The sequence below is a fragment of the Engystomops pustulosus genome, chromosome 10, assembly GCF_040894005.1.
Source record: "Engystomops pustulosus chromosome 10, aEngPut4.maternal, whole genome shotgun sequence".
NCBI classification, from domain to species: domain Eukaryota; kingdom Metazoa; phylum Chordata; class Amphibia; order Anura; family Leptodactylidae; genus Engystomops; species Engystomops pustulosus.
This window is the reverse complement of record NC_092420.1, coordinates 95327616-95353968: the sequence shown is the minus strand read 5'-3', so window position 1 is coordinate 95353968 and position 26353 is coordinate 95327616. Positions and strand designations below refer to the sequence as shown.

The window sequence follows — 26353 nt, the reverse complement described above, 5'->3', positions numbered from 1 at the left end:
GTATTATAGTAGTTATATTCTTGTACATAGGGGGCAGTATTATAGTAGTTATATTCCTGTACATAGGGGGCAGTATTATAGTAGTTATATTCTTGTACATAGGGGGCAGTATTATAGTAGTTATATTCCTGTACATAGGGGGCAGTATTATAGTAGTTATATCCCTGTACATAGGGGGCAGTATTATAGTAGTTATATTCCTGTACATAGGGGGCAGTATTATAGTAGTTATATTCCTGTACATAGGGGCAGTATTATAGTAGTTATATTCCTGTACATAGGGGCAGTATTATAGTAGTTATATTCCTGTACATAGGGGGCAGTATTATAGTAGTTATATTCCTGTACATAGGGGGCAGTATTATAGTAGTTATATTCTTGTACATAGGGGGCAGTATTATAGTAGTTATATTCTTGTACATAGGGGGTAGTATTATAGTAGTTATATTCTTGTACATAGGGGGCAGTATTATAGTAATTATATTCTTGTACATAGAGGGCAGTATTATAGTAGTTATATTCGTGTACATAGGGGCAGTATTATAGTAGTTATATTCTTGTACATAGGGGGCAGTATTATAGTAGTTGTATTCTTGTACATAGGGGGTAGTATTATAGTAGTTATATTCTTGTACATAGGGGGCAGTATTATAGTAGTTATATTCCTGTACATAGGGGGCAGTATTATAGTAGTTATATTCCTGTACATAGGGGGCAGTATTATAGTAGTTATATTCTTGTACATAGGAGGCAGTATTATAGTAGTTATATTCTTGTACATAGGGGGCAGTATTATAGTAGTTATATTCCTGTACATAGGGGGCAGTATTATAGTAGTTATATTCTTGTACATAGGGGGCAGTATTATAGTAGTTATATTCCTGTACATAGGGGGCAGTATTATAGTAGTTATATTCCTGTACATAGGGGGCAGTATTATAGTAGTTATATTCTTGTACATAGGGGACAGTATTATAGTAGTTATATTCCTGTACATAGGGGGCAGTATTATAGTAGTTATATTCCTGTACATAGGGGGCAGTATTATAGTAGTTATATTCTTGTACATAGGAGGCAGTATTATAGTAGTTATATTCTTGTACATAGGGGGCAGTATTATAGTAGTTATATTCCTGTACATAGGGGGCAGTATTATAGTAGTTATATTCTTGTACATAGGAGGCAGTATTATAGTAGTTATATTCTTGTACATAGGGGGCAGTATTATAGTACTTATATTCTTGTACATAGGGGGCACTATTATAGTAGTTATATTCCTGTACATAGAGGGCAGTATTATAGTAGTTATATTCTTGTACATAGGGGGCAGTATTATAGTAGTTATATTCCTGTACATAGGGGGCAGTATTATAGTAGTTATATTCCTGTACATAGGGGGCAGTATTATAGTAGTTCTATTCTTGTACATAGGGGGCAGTATTATAGTAGTTATATTCCTGTACATAGGGGGCAGTATTATAGTAGTTATATTCTTGTACATAGGGGGCAGTATTATAGTAGTTATATTCTTGTACATAGGGGCAGTATTATAGTAGTTATATTCTTGTACGTAGGGGGCAGTATTATAGTAGTTATATTCTTGTACATAGGGGGCAGTATTATAGTAGTTATATTCTTGTACATAGGGGATAGTATTATAGTAGTTATATTCTTGTACATAGGGGGCAGTATTATAGTAGTTATATTCTTGTACATAGTGGGGCAGTATTATAGTAGTTATATTCTTGTACATAGGGGACAGTATTATAGTAGTTATATTCTTGTACATAGGGGACAGTATTATAGTAGTTATATTCTTGTACATAGGGAGCAGTATTATAGTAGTTATATCCCTGTACATAGGGGGCAGTATTATAGTAGTTATATTCCTGTACATAGGAGGCAGTATTATAGTAGTTATATTCTTGTACATAGGGGGCAGTATTATAGTAGTTATATTCTTGTACATAGGGGGCAGTATTATAGTAGTTATATTCTTGTACATAGGGGGCAGTATTATAGTAGTTATATTCCTGTACATAGGGGGCAGTATTATAGTAGTTATATTCTTGTACATAGGAGCAGTATTATAGTAGTTATATTCCTGTACATAGGGGGCAGTATTATAGTAGTTATATTCTTGTACATAGGGGGCAGTAGTATAGTAGTTATATTCTTGTACATAGGGGGCAGTATTATAGTAGTTATATTCTTGTACATAGGGGGCGGTATTATAGTAGTTTTATTCTTGCAAACACCTGGACTCACATTCTGTTTGACGTGGGGTATTGTGCAGCTTCTTGCATCAATAATGTAAGGACATATAGTGCTGTGTCTTTATATTCCTCCTGTCCTATGAGTTACTGCTCGTAGTAAACTGCTTACCCAGGACTGTCGGTTCAAACGTGATGTCGGGTAATTCTGAATTCAGAGCCACCAGGGAGAGATTCCTCTGGCAAAAGTTCAGGAGTCAGTGTTTTGGAAAGATTTGTATGCCCAGATCCCTTATGGATGGAAGTCCCATATGAGGGATGCAGAATCTTAATGAAGTTAACTCTTTCTTTTCTGGTTGTTTATTACAGTGCACAATCATATCCAGACAGTTCTGCCATTTTGGTAAATTTGGGATTTTTCTAAGAGCATTTTTTGGAACAGATCCTGGAGTTGTAAAGAGTCTAAGTCTTTCCAAAGATTGGGAATAGGTGATAGATTCATCCTTGTGCTTCTTTCTCTCTATGTCTCTGCCTCTTGGTCAGTTAACATTGGATACTTTCATTCGGTTCATGAACCAGGTGGCTCTGGATGAACTATGCTCCTTTTTAGAATAGATTTCTGTGAGTTGTAAAAAAGTAACATTTGGTTCTTAGAAAGAAGCAGCAATATATACACATATTATACCCCTAGAAAGCTGCTGCTCACAAAGCTGGAAGCTGGCAGATAGACAAGGGGTTAACAGGCACGGCAGGCGAAAGTGCTTATTTCTTAAATTCATGGCCTAGTTTACTAATCAGATGTCACAAGATGTCAGGTAGGGAGCCATCATTTAAGAAACGCAGAATGCAGTTAGTGAAGCAGCTAATGAGCTGGACAGAGGCTTGAAGGTGAGCGCCCCCCGGGGGCCGGGCAAATTATCCAAACAGGTGAAAGAAGAAGAAAGTTTTCCTCCTCGCAATCTCTGCGGGATAAGAATTACAATGTTGCAAAAGAGAAGAAAAATAAGAAAAACATCATGGAAAATGCCAATTCTATCTAATGGCAATGGACCGCCTACTCCTTTATTTAAAGGGAGTGTGTGAGATCCAAAATACCTCCCTAATTAGTCATAGCGTTTTGTAGGATCTTTTATTAGGAACAGATCAATACTTTTATGGTCCTAAAGCGATGAGCCAATGCAGAGATAATCAACTTTTTGTATATATGCAAATCAGACTGAAAGTGCATTGGAGGCGGGGTCGAAATTTGGCGGATTTGACTAAACAGCCGTAAAACAGGTGGAGCTGGAATAGACAATCCCAACTAAAGAGAAGGCACTGGCTTGTCACTGTCTGCAGGATAGCAAATCAGACCCACCCCTGTAGCACTTGCAGGAGCTATGAAAAGCCCCTACCAGTCTCTGGTTTTGTAGGCATTTAGACCTACAGCAAACCGATCCCACCGGATCCCTACCTATATATAAACCCTCCCTATCCCACCAACCACAAACTCTTTCTATAAGCTGTGGTCCTATGTGCTCCTCCGCCTTGAGAGGTCCTAATTATAGACGAAGGCTCCTCTACTCTGAGGACCGCAGCTTCTCTTATGACCATTGATTTTATCACATTACATGACCCCCCTTCTAGGGGTTGGAATTTCACCCAGAAATCAGCACAATGATCATTTATTCTTTTAGGTAAATCATGTGGATAAAACACCTCCAAAAATACTAAACAAGGAGAAGCCGTCCACCGTGGAGACCATGAAAGATGGAAGGTCCTGCATCCCGATCACATCCCGGAACCTGAGAGCCTCGGACAGCGGGAGCACAGATGAGGAGATTCTGTTTGTCATCCTCAGATCTCCACGATTTGGACACCTGGAAAATGCAAAAACAGGTAAAAACTTGGGAATTGTAGGTGCAAAATTATTACCGTGATCTGTTTTGGTTTCTACTCCTGGTGACCGGATGTTTCTTCCGTTAGTGTCTCCATGTTCTCCAATGTTCAGCACATTTTATAATGGCTTCCAGCTTTTTTAGGTCGCCCCTTCTTTATGAATCTACCGTAAGTGTCTTAAGCAGTGACCTGGATCCTCTCAGTCTATTCCCATGAGAAGATGAAGAGCCACCCTGGTCATATATCGTCCACTCGTTGTAGTCTATCACATTTCCTAAAGTCTTGACATACAGTGACCTTGCCCAGACCTTGGATCACAGCTTGGACCATAGCCTGAAACATGACCAGAACTATAAACCTATAACCTGAAGCCTTTTTCCATATCCAGAGTTTTTAGACAGGACTCGGGAAGTCAGAGTTCTCCTTATGGAGCCAATTTAGGCCGCCTCGCAGGCGTGTAGAGGCTTATAACCACGGACGCTTCACTAGGGGATTTTGGGAAAATAGGCAAATTTTCCAAGATGGGACAAGGAAACCACCGCCTCCTTTAACTGCCTTGTAAAGCAGCTCCCTTGACATCAAGCATGACCTACAAGAAGCCTATCCTGGAAAACTTATTTGCATATTTTCCCAGACAGGACTCAAGGCATCGTCAGCTCCAGGAGCTGTTATTAGTCACCTCCTGGGACTGAAGAGCGGGAGAGTGAGGATGGTGTTGGATTATCATTGGACCACCGGATCTGGGCCCAGCACCTGCTCCTCTGCCTGGAGGGAAGCTCCTTCTTCCAATTGTGTTGGTGACATCTGGAATCGATACGATTGAAAGCTGCGGCAGAGCAAAAAGCAATAAGTTACTGATTAATTCTGTGGTGGCACTTTGTCATCAATATGGTTGATTTGGTTTTCAGGAAATCGGTCTGTAAAAGGTTCATCAGTGGCATAGAAGCTCAGAAAAAGGGGCAGGTCCCTGCATATAGGCCAGGGATTGCCCCTATTTCCCCCTTATGTTGCCTGCACCCTACATATAGCCCCCACCCTACACACAGCCCCTGCCCTACACATAGCCCCCACCCTACACACAGCCCCTGCCCTTAACATAGCCTCTGCCCTACACACAGCCCCCATCCTACACATAGCCCGCGCCCTACACATAGCCCCCGCCCTACACACAGCCCCTGCCCTACACCTAGCCCCCACCCTACACACAGCCCCTGCCCTTAACATAGCCTCTGCCCTACACACAGCCCCCATCCTACACATAGCCCGCGCCCTACACATAGCCCCCGCCCTACACACAGCCCCTGCCCTACACCTAGCCCCCACCCTACACACAGCCCCTGCCCTACACCTAGCCCCCACCCTACACACAGCCCCTGCCCTACACACAGCCCCTGCCCTACACATAGCCCCCGCCCTACACATAGCCCCCGCCCTACACACAGCCCCTGCCCTACACATAGCCCGCGCCCTACACCTAGCCCCCACCCTACACACAGCCCCTGCCCTACACCTAGCCCCCACCCTACACACAGCCCCTGCCCTACACACAGCCCCTGCCCTACACATAGCCCCCGCCCTACACATAGCCCGCGCCCTACACATAGCCTGCGCCCTACACACAGCCCCCGCCCTACACACAGCCCCTGCCCTACACACAGCCCCTGCCCTACACATAGCCCCCGCCCTACACATAGCCCCCGCCCTACACACAGCCCCTGCCCTACACATAGCCCGCGCCCTACACCTAGCCCCCACCCTACACACAGCCCCTGCCCTACACCTAGCCCCCACCCTACACACAGCCCCTGCCCTACACACAGCCCCTGCCCTACACATAGCCCCCGCCCTACACATAGCCCGCGCCCTACACATAGCCTGCGCCCTACACATAGCCCCCGCCCTACACATAGCCCCCGCCATACACATAGCCCCGCCCTACACACAGCCCCCGCCCTACACACAGCCCCCGCCCTACACATAGCCCGCGCCCTACACATAGCCCGCACCCTACACACAGCCCCCGCCCTACACGTAGCCCCCGCCCTACACGTAGCCCCCGCCCTACACGTAGCCCCCGCCCTACACGTAGCCCCTGCCCTACACACAGCCCCCGCCCTACACACAGCCCTTGCCTTACACGTAGCCCCTGCCCTACACACAGCCCCCGCTTTACACACAGCCCCCGCACTACACACAGCCCCCGCCCTACACACAGCCCCCGCCCTACACACAGCCCCTGCCCTACACACAGCCCCCGCCCTACACATAGCCCGCGCCCTACACATAGCCCCTGCCCTAAACATAGCCTCTGCCCTACACACAGCCCCCATCCTACACATAGCCTCTACCCTACACACAGCCCCCATCCTACACATAGCCTCTGCCCTACACACAGCCCCCATCCTACACACAGCCCCTGCCCTACACACAGCCCCTGCCCTACACATAGCCCCCACCCTACACACAGCCCCTGCCCTACACACAGCCCCTGCCCTACACATAGCCCCCGCCCTACACATAGGCCCTGCCCTACACATAGCCCCTGCCCTACACATAGCCCCTGCCCTACACATAGCCCCTGCCCTACACACAGCCCCCGCCCTACACACAGCCCCCGCCCTACACACAGCCCCCGCCCTACACACAGCCCCCGCCCTACACACAGCCCCTGCCCTACACATAGCCCCCGCCCTACACACAGCCCCCGCCCTACACACAGCCCCCGCCCTACACACAGCCCCCGCCCTACACATAGCCCCCGCCCTACACATAGCCCCTGCCCTACACATAGCCCCTGCCCTACACATAGCCCGCGCCCTACACATAGCCCCCGCCCTACACATAGCCCCCGCCCTACACATAGCCCCCGCCCTACACATAGCCCGCGCCCTACACATAGCCCCCACCCTACACACAGCCCCCGCCCTACAAGTAGCCCGCGCCCTACACACAGCCCCCGCCCTACACACAGCCCCCGCCCTACACACAGCCCCCGCCCTACACACAGCCCCCGCCCTACACACAGCCCCCGCCCTACAAGTAGCCCGCGCCCTACACACAGCCCCTGCCCTACACACAGCCCCCATCCTACACACAGCCCCTGCCCTACACACAGCCCCTGCCCTACACACAGCCCCTGCCCTACACACAGCCCCTGCCCTACACACAGCCCCCGCCCTACACACAGTCCCCGCCCTACAAGTAGCCCGCGCCATGTGACAGCGTCCGATAAATCCCCCCATAGTCCTATCTCCTCCAGTGTTGACTTGGTCCATGTGCTTTCTCCTGACGTTGAATCTTCTGGTGTCTTGTTAATGAGCCTCGCTCTGTTTTGCAGGGAATCATATAGGAAGAACATTTACACAACGGGACATTAACCAGAGGACGATCCGTTACGTCATAAATCCCGAATATGTAGTGAATTCAGACAGTTTTGAATTCGAAATTAGTGATCAAAGCGGGAATAAGATTTCTCCAGAAACGTAAGTCCAGTGACACATTATGGACACATTGGGGCACATTTACTTACCCGGTCCTGTCGCGATCCAGAGGCATGTTCTCTGACGCTGATTCGGGTCCGGCCGGGATTCACAAAGGTCGTGCGCCCGATATCCACCAGGTGTCGCTGCTGCGCTGAGGTCCGCCGGAGTTCATCTTCTTCGTCCTGGTGCATGTGAGTGCTGATCTTGCGACACAAATAATTTTTTTAAATTCTGTGGTTTTTCCGAATCCCCGATTTCGGTCGCGTGAAAGCCAGCGCCGATGCACCAAAATCCCGCGGCAATTCGGCGCAAATTGGAAATTGTTGGGAAACCTGACGAAAGTACGCGATTCGGACCCTTAGTAAATGAGCCGCAATGTCTATCTCTCTATATGACTATTTATACAGAGTCCAGACACAAATATATCTATGAGATGTATACACCTGTACAGTCACATAATGTATCTATGAGATGTATACACCTGTACAGTCACATAATGTATCTATGAGATGTATACACCTGTACAGTCATATCATGTATCTATGAGATGTATACACCTGTACAGTCATATCATGTATCTATGAGATGTATACACCTGTACAGTCACATAATGTATCTATGAGATGTATACACCTGTACAGTCATATCATGTATCTATGAGATGTATACACCTGTACAGTCATATCATGTATCTATGAGATGTATACACCTGTACAGTCACATAATGTATCTATGAGATGTATACACCTGTACAGTCATATCATGTATCTATGAGATGTATACACCTGTACAGTCATATCATGTATCTATGAGATGTATACACCTGTACAGTCTTATCATGTATCTATGAGATGTATACACCTGTACAGTCACATAATGTATCTATGAGATGTATACACCTGTACAGTCACATAATGTATCTATGAGATGTATACACCTGTACAGTCATATCATGTATCTATGAGATCTATCTACCTGTACAGTCATATCATGTATCTATGAGATGTATACACCTGTACAGTCATATCATGTATCTATGAGATGTATACACCTGTACAGTCATATCATGTATCTATGAGATGTATACACCTGTACAGTCATATCATGTATCTATGAGATGTATACACCTGTACAGTCACATAATGTATCTATGAGATGTATACACCTGTACAGTCACATAATGTATCTATGAGATGTATACACCTGTACAGTCACATAATGTATCTATGAGATGTATACACCTGTACAGTCATATCATGTATCTATGAGATCTATCTACCTGTACAGTCATATCATGTATCTATGAGATCTATCTACCTGTACAGTCATATCATGTATCTATGAGATGTATACACCTGTACAGTCATATCATGTATCTATGAGATGTATACACCTGTACAGTCATATCATGTATCTATGAGATGTATACACCTGTACAGTCATATCATGTATCTATGAGATGTATACACCTGTACAGTCACATAATGTATCTATGAGATGTATACACCTGTACAGTCACATAATGTATCTATGAGATGTATACACCTGTACAGTCATATCATGTATCTATGAGATCTATCTACCTGTACAGTCATATCATGTATCTATGAGATGTATACACCTGTACAGTCATATCATGTATCTATGAGATGTATACACCTGTACAGTCATATCATGTATCTATGAGATGTATACACCTGTACAGTCATATCATGTATCTATGAGATGTATACACCTGTACAGTCATATCATGTATCTATGAGATCTATCTACCTGTACAGTCATATCATGTATCTATGAGATGTATACACCTGTACAGTCATATCATGTATCTATGAGATGTATACACCTGTACAGTCATATCATGTATCTATGAGATGTATACACCTGTACAGTCATATCATGTATCTATGAGATGTATACACCTGTACAGTCTTATCATGTATCTATGAGATGTATACACCTGTACAGTCACATAATGTATCTATGAGATGTATACACCTGTACAGTCACATAATGTATCTATGAGATGTATACACCTGTACAGTCATATCATGTATCTATGAGATCTATCTACCTGTACAGTCATATCATGTATCTATGAGATGTATACACCTGTACAGTCATATCATGTATCTATGAGATGTATACACCTGTACAGTCATATCATGTATCTATGAGATGTATACACCTGTACAGTCATATCATGTATCTATGAGATGTATACACCTGTACAGTCACATAATGTATCTATGAGATGTATACACCTGTACAGTCACATAATGTATCTATGAGATGTATACACCTGTACAGTCACATAATGTATCTATGAGATGTATACACCTGTACAGTCATATCATGTATCTATGAGATCTATCTACCTGTACAGTCATATCATGTATCTATGAGATCTATCTACCTGTACAGTCATATCATGTATCTATGAGATGTATACACCTGTACAGTCATATCATGTATCTATGAGATGTATACACCTGTACAGTCATATCATGTATCTATGAGATGTATACACCTGTACAGTCATATCATGTATCTATGAGATGTATACACCTGTACAGTCACATAATGTATCTATGAGATGTATACACCTGTACAGTCACATAATGTATCTATGAGATGTATACACCTGTACAGTCATATCATGTATCTATGAGATCTATCTACCTGTACAGTCATATCATGTATCTATGAGATGTATACACCTGTACAGTCATATCATGTATCTATGAGATGTATACACCTGTACAGTCATATCATGTATCTATGAGATGTATACACCTGTACAGTCATATCATGTATCTATGAGATGTATACACCTGTACAGTCATATCATGTATCTATGAGATGTATACACCAGTACAGTCATATAATGTATCTATGAGATGTATACACCTGTACAGTCACATAATGTATCTATGAGATGTATACACCTGTACAGTCATATCATGTATCTATGAGATGTATACACCTGTACAGTCATATCATGTATCTATGAGATGTATACACCTGTACAGTCATATCATGTATCTATGAGATGTATACACCTGTACAGTCATATCATGTATCTATGAGATGTATACACCTGTACAGTCATATCATGTATCTATGAGATGTATACACCTGTACAGTCATATCATGTATCTATGAGATGTATACACCTGTACAGTCATATCATGTATCTATGAGATGTATACACCTGTACAGTCACATAATGTATCTATGAGATGTATACACCTGTACAGTCACATAATGTATCTATGAGAAGTATATACCTGTACAGTCATTTCATGTATCTATGAGATGTATACACCTGTACAGTCATATCATGTATCTATGAGATGTATACACCAGTACAGTCATATCATGTATCTATGAGATGTATACACCTGTACAGTCATATCATGTATCTATGAGATGTATACACCTGTACAGTCACATAATGTATCTATGAGATGTATACACCTGTACAGTCACATAATGTATCTATGAGAAGTATATACCTGTACAGTCATTTCATGTATCTATGAGATGTATACACCTGTACAGTCATATCATGTATCTATGAGATGTATACACCAGTACAGTCATATCATGTATCTATGAGATGTATACACCTGTACAGTCATATCATGTATCTATGAGATGTATACACTTGTACAGTCATATCATGTATCTATGAGATGTATACACCTGTACAGTCATATCATGTATCTATGAGATGTATACACCTGTACAGTCATATAATGTATCTATGAGATGTATACACCTGTACAGTCATATCATGTATCTATGAGATGTATACACCTGTACAGTCACATAATGTATCTATGAGAAGTATATACCTGTACAGTCATATCATGTATCTATGAGATGTATACACCTGTACAGTCATATCATGTATCTATGAGAAGTATATACCTGTACAGTCATATCATGTATCTATGAGATGTATACACCTGTACAGTCATATCATGTATCTATGAGATGTATACACCTGTACAGTCATATCATGTATCTATGAGATGTATACACCTGTACAGTCATATCATGTATCTATGAGATGTATACACCTGTACAGTCATATCATGTATCTATGAGATGTATACACCTGTACAGTCATATCATGTATCTATGAGATGTATACACCTGTACAGTCATATCATGTATCTATGAGATGTATACACCTGTACAGTCATATCATGTATCTATGAGATGTATACACCTGTACAGTCATATCATGTATCTATGAGATGTATACACCTGTACAGTCATATCATGTATCTATGAGATGTATACACCTGTACAGTCATATCATGTATCTATGAGATGTATACACCTGTACAGTCATTTCATGTATCTATGAGATGTATACACCTGTACAGTCATATCATGTATCTATGAGATGTATACACCTGTACAGTCATATCATGTATCTATGAGATGTATACACCTGTACAGTCATATCATGTATCTATGAGATGTATACACCTGTACAGTCATATCATGTATCTATGAGATGTATACACCTGTACAGTCATATCATGTATCTATGAGATGTATACACCTGTACAGTCATATCATGTATCTATGAGATGTATACACCTGTACAGTCATATCATGTATCTATGAGATGTATACACCTGTACAGTCATTTCATGTATCTATGAGATGTATACACCTGTACAGTCATATCATGTATCTATGAGATGTATACACCTGTACAGTCATATCATGTATCTATGAGATGTATACACCTGTACAGTCACATAATGTATCTATGAGATGTATACACCTGTACAGTCATATAATGTATCTATGAGATGTATACACCTGTACAGTCATATCATGTATCTATGAGATGTATACACCTGTACAGTCATATCATGTATCTATGAGATGTATACACCTATACAGTCATATCATGTATCTATGAGATGTATACACCTGTACAGTCATATCATGTATCTATGAGATCTATCTACCTGTACAGTCATATCATGTATCTATGAGATGTATACACCTGTACAGTCATATCATGTATCTATGAGATCTATCTACCTGTACAGTCATATCATGTATCTATGAGATGTATACACCTGTACAGTCATATCATGTATCTATGAGATCTATCTACCTGTACAGTCATATCATGTATCTATGAGATGTATACACCTGTACAGTCATATCATGTATCTATGAGATGTATACACCTGTACAGTCACATAATGTATCTATGAGATGTATACACCTGTACAGTCATATCATGTATCTATGAGATGTATACACCTGTACAGTCATATCATGTATCTATGAGATGTATACACCTGTACAGTCATATCATGTATCTATGAGATGTATACACCTGTACAGTCATATCATGTATCTATGAGATGTATACACCTGTACAGTCATATCATGTATCTATGAGATGTATACACCTGTACAGTCATATCATGTATCTATGAGATGTATACACCTGTACAGTCATATCATGTATCTATGAGAAGTATATACCTGTACAGTCATATCATGTATCTATGAGATGTATACACCTGTACAGTCATATCATGTATCTATCTATCTATCTATCTATCTATCTATCTATCTATCTATCTATCTATCTATCTTTCTACTATATATCTATCTCCTATCTATCTATCTCCTATCTATCTATCTATCTATCTATCTATCTATCTATCTATCTATCTATCTATCTATCTCCTATCTATCTATTTATCTATCTCCCAAAAAATGAGGCAGTTCTCCAAATTCAAAAGTGAAGACAGGAAGGGTTTAATCCAAAACCAGCGACATTTTGGTGTGTTGCCGCCTTTCTCAAGCAATGTGTGCTTACAAACATATATACCCCCAATGGGAGTGTCCAAATATTCTCACTTTAATATATAAATAGTGTACACTCCATAGAAACATGAAATACATATATAATAGATAATTGTGATATAATGATAAAGTGCAAGTGCATACAAAGAAAGAGATCATACATTACATATAAAAGTAATTCATATCCATAACAGGCATATGTGGTCACATGACCGAACGGTGTAACATCTGATGCATAATTATGTGTTGATTGTCGGTACCTGGCGTCTCTATCCAGATTATAGTGCGGGTTATAGTGCGGGTTATAGTGCAGGTTATAGAGCGGGTTATAGTGCGGGTTATAGTGCGGGTTATAGTGCAGGTTATAGTGCAGGTTATAGTGCGGGTTATAGAGCAGGTTATAGTGCGGGTTATAGTGCGGGTTATAGAGCAGGTTATAGTGCAGGGTATAGTGCAGGTTATAGTGCAGGTTATAGTGCAGGTTATAGTGCGGGATATAGTGCGGGTTATAGTGCGGGTTATAGTGCGGGTTATAGTGCAGGTTATAGTGCGGGTTATAGTGCGGGTTATAGTGCAGATTATAGTGCGGGTTATAGTGCGGGTTATAGTGCAGGTTATAGTGCAGGGTATAGTGCGGGTTATAGTGCAGGTTATAGTGCAGGTTATATTGCGGTTTATAGTGCGGGTTATAGTGCGGGTTATAGTGCAGGTTATAGTGCAGGTTATAGTGCAGGTTATAGTGCAGGTTATAGTGCAGGTGATAGTGCAGGTTATAGTGCGGGTTATAGTGCAGGTTATAGTGCAGGTGATAGTGCAGGTTATAGTGCGGATTATAGAGCAGGGCAGGTTATAGTGCAGGTTATAGTGCAGGTTATAGAGCAGGGCAGGTTATAGTGCGGATGATAGTGCAGGTTATAGAGCAGGTTATAGTGCAGGTTATAGAGCAGGTGATAGTGCAGGTTATAGAGCAGGTTATAGTGCAGGTGATAGTGCAGGTTATAGAGCGGGTTATAGAGCAGGGCAGGTTATAGTGCGGATGATAGTGCAGGTTATAGAGCAGGTTATAGTGCAGGTTATAGAGCAGGTGATAGTGCAGGTTATAGAGCAGGTTATAGTGCAGGTGATAGTGCAGGTTATAGAGCGGGTTATAGTGCGGGTTATAGTGCGGGTTATAGTGCAGGTTATAGTGCAGGTTATAGTGCGGGTTATAGTGCGGGTTATAGTGCAGGTTATAGTGCGGGTTATAGTGCGGGGTATAGTGCAGGTGATAGTGCAGGGTATAGTGCGGGTTATAGTGCGGGTTATAGTGCAGGTTATATTGCGGTTTATAGTGCGGGTTATAGTGCAGGTTATAGTGCAGGTTATAGTGCAGGTTATAGTGCAGGTGATAGTGCAAGTTATAGTGCAGGTGATAGTGCAGGTGATAGTGCAGGTTATAGTGCGGGTTATAGTGCAGGTGATAGTGCAGGTTATAGTGCAGGTTATAGTGCAGGTTATAGTGCGGGTTATAGTGCAGGTTATAGTGCGGGTTATAGAGCAGGGCGGGTTATAGAGCAGGGCAGGTTATAGTGCGGGTGATAGTGCAGGTTATAGAGCAGGTTATAGTGCAGGTTATAGAGCAGGTTATAGTGCAGGTTATAGAGCAGGTGATAGTGCAGGTTATAGTGCAGGTGATAGTGCAAGTTATAGTGCAGGTTATAGAGCGGGTTATAGTGCGGGTTATAGTGCGGGTTATAGTGCGGGTTATAGTGCAGGTTATAGTGCAGGTTATAGTGCAGGTTATAGTGCGGGTTATAGTGCGGGTTATAGTGCGGGTTATAGTGCAGGTTATAGTGCGGGTTATAGTGCAGGTTATAGTGCAGATTATAGTGCGGGTTATAGTGCGGGTTATAGTGCGGGTTATAGTGCGGGTTATAGTGCCGGTTATAGTGCAGGTTATAGTGCAGGTGATAGTGCGGGTTATAGTGCGGGTGATAGTGCGGGTTATAGTGCGGGTTATAGTGCAAGTGATAGTGCAGGTTATAGTGCAGGTTATAGTGCGGGTTATAGTGCGGGTTATAGTGCAGGTTAAAGTGCAGGTTATAGTGCAGGTTATAGTGCGGGTTATAGAGCAGGGCAGGTTATAGTGCGGGTGATAGTGCAGGTTATAGAGCAGGTTATAGTGCAGGTTATAGAGCAGGTGATAGAGCAGGTTATAGTGCAGGTGATAGTGCAGGTTATAGAGCGGGTTATAGTGCGGGTTATAGTGCGGGTTATAGTGCAGGTGATAGTGCAGGGTATAGTGCGGGTTATAGTGCGGGTTATAGTGCAGATTATAGTGCGGGTTATAGTGCGGGTTATAGTGCAGATTATAGTGCGGGTTATAGTGCGGGTTATAGTGCAGGTGATAGTGCAGGTTATAGTGCGGGTTATAGTGCGGGTTATAGTGCAGGTTATAGAGCAGGTAATAGTGTAGGTTATAGTGTAGGTTATAGTGTAGGTTATAGTGCGGGTTATAGTGCAGGTTATAGTGCAGGTTATAGTGCAGGTAATAGTGCAGGTAATAGTGCGGGTTATAGTGCGGGTTATAGTGCAGGTGATAGTGCAGGGTATAGTGCGGGTTATAGTGCGGGTTATAGTGCGGGGTATAGTGCAGGTGATAGTGCAGGTTATAGTGCAGGTTATAGTGCAGGTTATAGTGCAGGTTATAGAGCAGGTTATAGTGCAGGTTATAGAGCGGGTTATAGTGCGGGTTATAGTGCAGGTTATAGTGCAGGTTATAGTGCGGGTTATAGTGCGGGTTATAGTGCGGGTTATAGTGCAGGTTATAGTGCAGGTTATAGTGCGGGTTATAGAGCAGGTGATAGTGCGGGTTACAGTGCAGGTTACAGTGCAGGTTACAGTGCAGGTTATAGTGCAGGTGATAGTGCAGGTGATAGTGCGGGTTATAGTGCAGGTTATAGTGCGGGTTATAGAGCAGGTTATAGTGCGGGTTATAGTGCAGGTAATAGTGTAGGTTATAGTGCAGGTGATAGTGCAGGTTATAGTGCAGGTTATTGTGCAGGTTATAGTGCAGGTTATAGTGCAGGTTATAGAGCGGGTTATAGTGCAGGTGATAGTGCAGGTTATAGTGCAGGGCTCCTTTATTCCAGTTGTATGTATCCATGGTATCTTGTACCAGTCTTTCATTATTGTCCATGTTTTAGGCTGGATCTGTGCTGGTCCGTATTAGAACTGGCTGAATCGTATTATCGGATCTGTGAGAACGCTGGGACTCTGGTGGTGACGGTGAAGAGACGGGGGAGCAGTAAAGATCCGGCATTTGTTGGTATAAAGGTAATGACGTTGCAGAATGTGGATTTATACAGAAACTATTTTACATATTATAGATAAATAATGGAGCTACGATCTAAAGGAAAAGTTCTGAAACTTTCTACATGAACTTATTACTATTCCTGACGACCTCAGGATGTTCAGATCTGCAACACAAAGTAACCTGTAACTGCACAAGGACCGCGGGATGGAAACATCCGGAGCTATCACAGACATTGGATAATGAGACTCCTCAAATTCTAAATGTATGAAATTTCATTCTTGCATTGACCACTATTATTACAGTGACATCCCCCATTGACAGAAGGGAAAGAGGAACGCCCACTTGTCCATTTATTCATATATTTCCAGTAGTATTCCCAAGGGGACAGCACAATGTTATAGGAACAGATCTGGATATGACACCACAGTATAGCAGCGCCACAATAGACGACACCAAGAGGAACTCAAAAAAAGGAAAATTTAATGATCTTGTTAAAGTAAAATAAGGGGTAAAGTTCTATTCATCCTGATCTTCCTGGTTCTTGAACAAAATGACAAAAAAGTTCCACAATGACGTAAACTTCTGGACATCAGTATAAATCTGTACGAGGCTCCTGCATCATCTATTGTCCGGGTCTCTTTGTATCAGGAAGAAATGCCTTATGGGTATTAAGGCTGCACCTCCCCGCATCCCCCCCCCCCCCGCACTCCTCTCCTTAAAGGGGTTTTCTAGTTAATAGTCTTTGCCATGGCTTCGCATTTCACAGGCACAGCCTGTTCTGTCAATAATTTCGTGAACCAGGTAGATTAGGATGAATAGAACTTTAATGGACTTGTCTACAGATTTGACCCCATTAAACTACAAGCCCCCTCAGGTAGGCAATGAAATGTCTATTCTAGAATTCCCTCTTTGCATATAAAAATGACTGCCTGTCTTATATGATCTAAAAGATGAGTTTCTTATCTTTAACACGACACCAGCACCATGTTTTTAGGTGCCATAGAACTGCAGATAGTCACTCTCCTCCTGTAGCCTCTAAATGTGACTCATCTCAGGCAAACTTTGACTCTTCTCTGGTCTTTTCACATGACTTTGGAGGTAAACAGGGAAGATTTCACATCAAAAGAAAGGAAATTTCATCCCCAAACCAGTTTTGATGTTGTGAAATCTGCTGACAGGTTCCCTTTAACCCTTATATATAAAACCACAACTAAAAGTTTTGCCTTTGGGAGATATGGAACAGAATTCAGACTGGGTTATAGGATTTGGGTTCCTGCCCTGGTGGGGGTCTGTTACAGATTTGCTTTGTGGTCTGGGGGCTCAGGTTTACTTGTCCTATAGTGACTATAATGGGGGCCAGAAGTTTTGTATTCCCAGCACAATCCTCATATTCCCGGATCCTGGAGGGTGATGTCCGAATCCTTTGTGTTTGTCCCTTTTGAATATTGTGGATTTTGTGGACATTAATTAATAATTTTGTCAAATTGCGAAAAATTGAGCCTTTTCCACGCTCCGGGCCCTGGATCCGGCCACCGCCGGCAGCTAAGACTTTACCTATTTCTTCTTGCCAAATCCGGAAGGTGTTTAGGCTTCACAGAAGCGTCTGGTGATGTGCGCACGGAAATGTAAAGGCGAAGATAAGAGGCGCCGAAAATCTGCTCCACTACGATAAGCCGGGCCAGACCCAGGCAGTGTGCAAGCAGATAACAGGCGCTGCCTGCATGGCCGGGCCCCGGTACACCGCCCCTTTAAGCACTGACCATGTGTGCAGAGCCGCATTGTGCACAATATCTGCTTGTTCACTTTTTACCCCCCAGGGACAGATCTCAGCCTTATGGTAATTTGTTTAATTTACAATATAATGGAAGCTGTTTCTATTTTTTATTATTATTATTTTACATTCATTATTTATCCTTCTATTAAAATATATATAAAAAAAATAATAAAAAAATAAAATTTATAAAAAATAATAAATACAAAAAAAAAATTATATTAAAAAAATAAATAATAAAATAAAGTTTAGATATTATAAAAAATAAATATATAAAATAATGAAATTGTAGTTTTTAGATAAAAAATATATAATTAAATTCACCTTTGAAATTTTTATTTAATGTTGTAAAAAAGTTTGTTTATACCAGCAATGAAAATTATAACAGGAGTAAAACAAAAATCAAAAGTTATAAAATGTATTATATAATATATTATATAAATTAATAATTTTATACTATTACTTAATAAATGTAATAATAAAATTAAAAATCCCCAAATATCATAAATATATATACGGTATGTGTGTGTATATATATATATATATATATATATATATATATATATATATATATATATATATATAATATTGATTTTATATTATTATTATTATTATTATTATTCTTCAATAACAATAATAATATTAAAAAACAAAAAATCTCCAAATATCATTTTGCAAAATAGAATATTTTTTTGAAAATGTACTATAATAATAATAATAAACAAAAATATAATAATTGTAATAAAATAATAATATTTTATGAACTGAAGGTATAAATATAATTTTTTATTATAATTACTACAGACGGTCCCCTACTTAAGGACACCCAACTTACAGACGACCCCTAGTTACAGACGGACCCCTCTTCCCCCTGTGACCTCTGGTGACCTCTCTGGATGTTACTATAGCCCCAGACTGCAATGATCAGCTGTAAGGTGTCTGTAATGAAGCTTTATTGATAATCCTTGGTCCCATTACAGCAAAAAATTTAAACCTCCAATTGTCACTGGGGCAAAAAAAAAAAAAATTTGTTTGGATTTACAATTATAGAATATACAGTTTCGACTTACATACAAATTCAACTTAAGAACAGACCTATGGAACCTATCCTGTACGTAACCTGCCTGTATTTGTATTTAAAAAATATTTTTTTTTCACTAAAAAAATTATACATTTTATTTTTCGAGAGCTCTTATATTCGATTCTTTTTTTTAAATACCATAAAATAACTTGGAAAGTGGATGTAATAAGATCTGTGTATAATACAAAGGAATATTTCTTATCCCAGGTGCAGGAGATTTCGGCGCGGCTGGGACAGGACTTCACACACACCGGCGCCAGCCTCGTGCAGTTTGATCCAGGTCAATATTCTCATTTTTACCAATTTTTCTTTTAGAATGTTTTCATTTTTGATTAATACATTTTATATATATTTACATTTATGAAACTGATTGTTCTTCTCGTCCATAAGAAATATCTTTGAAATATGAACTATTTTTTTACATTATAATTGGTCAGGTTTTATCCATTGCACATTTAGTATAATGAATCTGTGTAGTTTATTAAGGCATTTTGGAAGAACATGGACATTATACATTTCATCACATGTGGGATCCTCTCTACACTACATGGAGCCTTTGTATTCAGCAGTTTCTCTGCTTATAGATGACATATAGCCAGTACAATACCTGGTGCTAATAGGATTTATAGGGTTTTCAGATCTTACATTGTAAAAGTTGGTTGCATCCTCCTGTTATATTCACTTTAAGCACCCCCCCCCCTCCCCCATTATGAACAATGGAAGATCTGTTTGTTATTTAAGAAACTGCTCATCTCTACCTTCCCTACACGACTCATAGAGACAAAGAGAGCACAGATGCAAAACTTCCTAAGAGCAATTACACTGAGACAATATAGACCGTGGATGGAAGTGCAGTGCAAGTAATGAGGCCCCTTACACGGGCAACATGGATACATAGTGCAGTCCTATATGTCCCATCTATAGACATGGGACACACATATGTTTATGTACAAGAATATAACTACTATAATACTGCCCCCTATGTACAAGAATATAACTACTATTGTACTGCCCCTATGTACAAGAATATAACTACTATAATACTGCCCCTATGTACAGGAATATAACTACTATAATACTGTCCCCTATGTACAAGAATATAACTACTATAATACTGCCCCCTATGTACAAGAATATAACTACTATAATACTGCCCCCTATGTACAAGAATATAACTACTATAATACTGTCCCCTATGTACAGGAATATAACTACTATAATACTGCCCCCTATGTACAAGAATATAACTACTATAATACTGCCTCCTATGTACAAGAATATAACTACTATAATACTGCCTCCTACGTACAAGAATATAACTACTATAATACTGCCCCCTGTGTACAGGAATATAACTACTATAATACTGTCCCCTATGTACAAGAATATAACTACTATAATACTGCCCCTATGTACAGGAATATAACTACTATAATACTGCCCCCTATGTACAGGAATATAACTACTATAATACTGCCCCCTATGTACAAGAATATAACTACTATAATACTGCCCCCTATGTACAGGAATATAACTACTATAATACTGCCTCCTATGTACAGGAATATAACTACTATAATACTGCCCCCTATGTACAGGAATATAACTACTATAATACTGCCCCCTATGTACAAGAATATAACTACTATAATACTGCCTCCTATGTACAAGAATATAACTACTATAATACTGCCCCCTATGTACAAGAATATAACTACTATAATACTGCCCCCTATGTACAGGAATATAACTACTATAATACTGCCCCCTATGTACAAGAATATAACTACTATAATACTGCCCCCTATGTACAGGAATATAACTACTATAATACTGCCTCCTATGTACAGGAATATAACTACTATAATACTGCCCCCTATGTACAGGAATATAACTACTATAATACTGCCCCCTATGTACAAGAATATAACTACTATAATACTGCCTCCTATGTACAAGAATATAACTACTATAATACTGCCTCCTATGTACAAGAATATAACTACTATAATACTGCCTCCTATGTACAAGAATATAACTACTATAATACTGCCCCCTGTGTACAGGAATATAACTACTATAATGAGAGAAAAACGAAGAGAAAAGGAGGTCGGGAATCCGGCAGCCATACAAGAATGTCCAAGGGTAAACGACTGGTTTAAAATAGAATTCCAAAAAGGTTTATTTCAAAAAAGTTTAAAAACATGACTAGCCAACATGCTAGGATATGGACACAGAGGCAGGCAGAAAAAAGAAACACAGCACAATGTGGTGCAGGTAACGCGTTTCGGACTTTGTGAGCGTCTTAGTCCTAGTGATTAAGGACTAAGACGCTCACAAAGTCCGAAACGCGTTACCTGCACCACATTGTGCTGTGTTTCTTTTTTCTGCCTGCCTCTGTGTCCATATCCTAGCATGTTGGCTAGTCATGTTTTTAAACTTTTTTGAAATAAACCTTTTTGGAATTCTATTTTAAACCAGTCGTTTACCCTTGGACATTCTTGTATGGCTGCCGGATTCCCGACCTCCTTTTCTCTTCGTTTTTCTCTCATCATGAAGTATATCACTGTGGACTGCCGGACCAGTGAGTGGGAACATTCCGTGCACCTGGCCTGATTTCACGCCGAGCACAAGCTGCTGCTACATTGGGGTGAGCCGATACCATTACCTTTTTTTTCTCCTTTTTTTCTTATAACTACTATAATACTGCTCCCTATGTACAAGAATATAACTACTATAATACTGCTCCCTATGTACAGGAATATAACTACTATAATACTGCCCCTATGTACAAGAATATAACTACTATAATACTGCTCTCTATGTACAAGAATATAACTACTATAATACTGCCCCCTATGTACAAGAATATAACTACTATAATACTAACCCTATGTACAAGAATATAACTACTATAATACTGCCCCCTATGTACAGGAATATAACTACTATAATACTACTCCCAATGTACAAGAATATAACTACTATAATACTGCCTCCTATGTACAAGAATATAACTACTATAATACTGCCCCCTATGTACAAGAATATAACTACTATAATACTGCCCCCTATGTACAAGAATATAACTACTATAATACTGGCCCCTATGTACAAGAATATAACTACTATAATACTGCCTCCTATGTACAAGAATATAACTACTATAATACTGCCCCTTATGTACAAGAATATTACTACTATAATACTGCCCCCTATGTACAAGAATATAACTACTATAATACCGCCCCCTATGTACAAGAATATAACTACTATAATACTGCCCCCTATGTACAGGCATCTAACTACTATAATACTGCCCCCTATGTACAGGAATATAACTACTATAATACTGCCCCCTATGTACAAGAATATAACTACTATAATACTGCCCCTATGTACAAGAATATAACTACTATAATATTGTCCCCATATGTACAGGAATATAACTACTATAATACTGCCCCCTATGTACAGGAATATAACTACTATAATACTGCCCCCTATGTACAGGGATATAACTATTATAATACTGCCCCCTATGTACAAGAATATAACTACTATAATACTGCCCCCTATGTACAGGAATATAACTACTATAATACTGTCCCCTATGTACAAGAATATAACTACTATAATACTGCCCCCTATGTACAAGAATATAACTACTATAATACTGCCCCCTATGTACAAGAATATAACTACTATAATACTGCCCCTATGTACAAGAATATAACTACTATAATACTTCCCCTATGTACAAGAATATAACTACTATAATACTGCCCCCTATGTACAGGAATATAACTTCTATAATACTGCCCCCTATGTACAGGAATATAGCTACTATAATACTGCCCCCTATGTACAAGAATAAAACTACTATAATACTGCCCCCTATGTACAAGAATATAACTACTATATTACTACCCCTATGTACAAGAATATAACTACTATAATACTGCCCCCTATGTACAGGAATATAACTACTTTAATACTCCCCCTATGTACAAGAATATAACTACTATAATACTGCCCCCTATGTACAAGAATATAACTACTATAATACTGCCCCCTATGTACAGGAATATAACTACTATAATACTGCTCCCTATGTACAGGAATATAACTACTATAATACTGCCCCCTATGTACAGGAATATAACTACTATAATACTGCCCCCTATGTACAGGAATATAACTACTATAATACTGCCCCCTATGTACAAGAATATAACTACTATAATACTGCTCCTATGTACAGGAATATAACTACTATAATACTGCTCCCTATGTACAGGAATATAACTACTATAATACTGCCCCTATGTACAAGAATATAACTACTATAATACTGCTCTCTATGTACAAGAATATAACTACTATAATACTGCCCCCTATGTACAAGAATATAACTACTATAATACTAACCCTATGTACAAGAATATAACTACTATAATACTGCCCCCTATGTACAGGAATATAACTACTATAATACTGCTCTCTATGTACAAGAATATAACTACTATAATACTGCCCCCTATGTACAAGAATATAACTACTATAATACTAACCCTATGTACAAGAATATAACTACTATAATACTGCCCCCTATGTACAGGAATATAACTACTATAATACTACTCCCAATGTACAAGAATATAACTACTATAATACTGCCTCCTATGTACAAGAATATAACTACTATAATACTGCCCCCTATGTACAAGAATATAACTACTATAATACTGCCCCCTATGTACAAGAATATAACTACTATAATACTGGCCCCTATGTACAAGAATATAACTACTATAATACTGCCTCCTATGTACAAGAATATAACTACTATAATACTGCCCCTTATGTACAAGAATATTACTACTATAATACTGCCCCCTATGTACAAGAATATAACTACTATAATACCGCCCCCTATGTACAAGAATATAACTACTATAATACTGCCCCCTATGTACAGGCATCTAACTACTATAATACTGCCCCCTATGTACAGGAATATAACTACTATAATACTGCCCCCTATGTACAAGAATATAACTACTATAATACTGCCCCTATGTACAAGAATATAACTACTATAATATTGTCCCCATATGTACAGGAATATAACTACTATAATACTGCCCCCTATGTACAGGAATATAACTACTATAATACTGCCCCCTATGTACAGGGATATAACTATTATAATACTGCCCCCTATGTACAAGAATATAACTACTATAATACTGCCCCCTATGTACAGGAATATAACTACTATAATACTGTCCCCTATGTACAGGAATATAACTACTATAATACTGTCCCCTATGTACAAGAATATAACTACTATAATACTGCCCCCTATGTACAAGAATATAACTACTATAATACTGCCCCCTATGTACAAGAATATAACTACTATAATACTGCCCCTATGTACAAGAATATAACTACTATAATACTTCCCCTATGTACAAGAATATAACTACTATAATACTGCCCCCTATGTACAGGAATATAACTTCTATAATACTGCCCCCTATGTACAGGAATATAGCTACTATAATACTGCCCCCTATGTACAAGAATAAAACTACTATAATACTGCCCCCTATGTACAAGAATATAACTACTATAATACTACCCCTATGTACAAGAATATAACTACTATAATACTGCCCCCTATGTACAGGAATATAACTACTTTAATACTCCCCCTATGTACAAGAATATAACTACTATAATACTGCCCCCTATGTACAAGAATATAACTACTATAATACTGCCCCCTATGTACAGGAATATAACTACTATAATACTGCTCCCTATGTACAGGAATATAACTACTATAATACTGCCCCCTATGTACAGGAATATAACTACTATAATACTGCCCCCTATGTACAGGAATATAACTACTATAATACTGCCCCCTATGTACAAGAATATAACTACTATAATACTGCTCCTATGTACAGGAATATAACTACTATAATACTGCCCCCTATGTACAGGAATATAACTACTATAATACTGCCCCCTATGTACAAGAATATAACTACTATAATACTGCCCCTATATACAGGAATATAACTACTATAATACTACCCCCTATGTACAAGAATATAACTACTATAATACTGCCCCTATATACAGGAATATAACTACTATAATACTGCCCCCTATGTACAAGAATATAACTACTACAATACTGCCCCCTATGTACAGGAATATAACTACTATAATACTGTCCCCTATGTACAGGAATATAACTACTATAATACCGCCCCCTATGTACAGGAATATAACTACTATAATACTGCCCCCTATGTACAAGAATATAACTACTATAATACTGCCCCCTATATACAAGAATATAACTACTATAATACTGCCCCCTATGTACAGGAATATAACTACTATAATACTGCTCCTATGTACAAGAATATAACTACTATAATACTGCCCCCTATATACAAGAATATAACTACTATAATACTGCCCCCTATGTACAAGAATATAACTACTATAATACTGCCCCCTATGTACAAGAATATAACTACTATAATACTGCCCCCTATGTACAGGAATATAACTACTATAATACTGCCCCCTATATACAAGAATATAACTACTATAATACTGCCCCCTATGTACAGAATATAAGACTTGGGGCTGCAGGTGTCATGTTGTTCCTTACACTTGTCTATGGTATGAGGCTCCTGAACTGTAAGATCTATATTTCAGCAGGGAATGTAAAATTCA

The 26353-nt window shown here is 39.7% G+C and overlaps 1 protein-coding gene across 2 annotated transcripts in view; it reads left to right on the top strand.

The window, feature by feature from the left end:
• The window catches only part of LOC140105206 (FRAS1-related extracellular matrix protein 1-like), a 147063-nt gene that overhangs the window by 104030 nt on the left and 16680 nt on the right, over positions 1-26353 (top strand). For both annotated transcript variants that reach the window (XM_072129162.1, XM_072129163.1), the window contains 4 exons: positions 3890-4091; positions 7429-7573; positions 16621-16750; positions 19790-19862. In XM_072129162.1, the coding sequence (XP_071985263.1) occupies positions 3890-4091; positions 7429-7573; positions 16621-16750; positions 19790-19862 (550 nt within the window). The remainder of the gene's footprint in view (positions 1-3889; positions 4092-7428; positions 7574-16620; positions 16751-19789; positions 19863-26353) is intronic.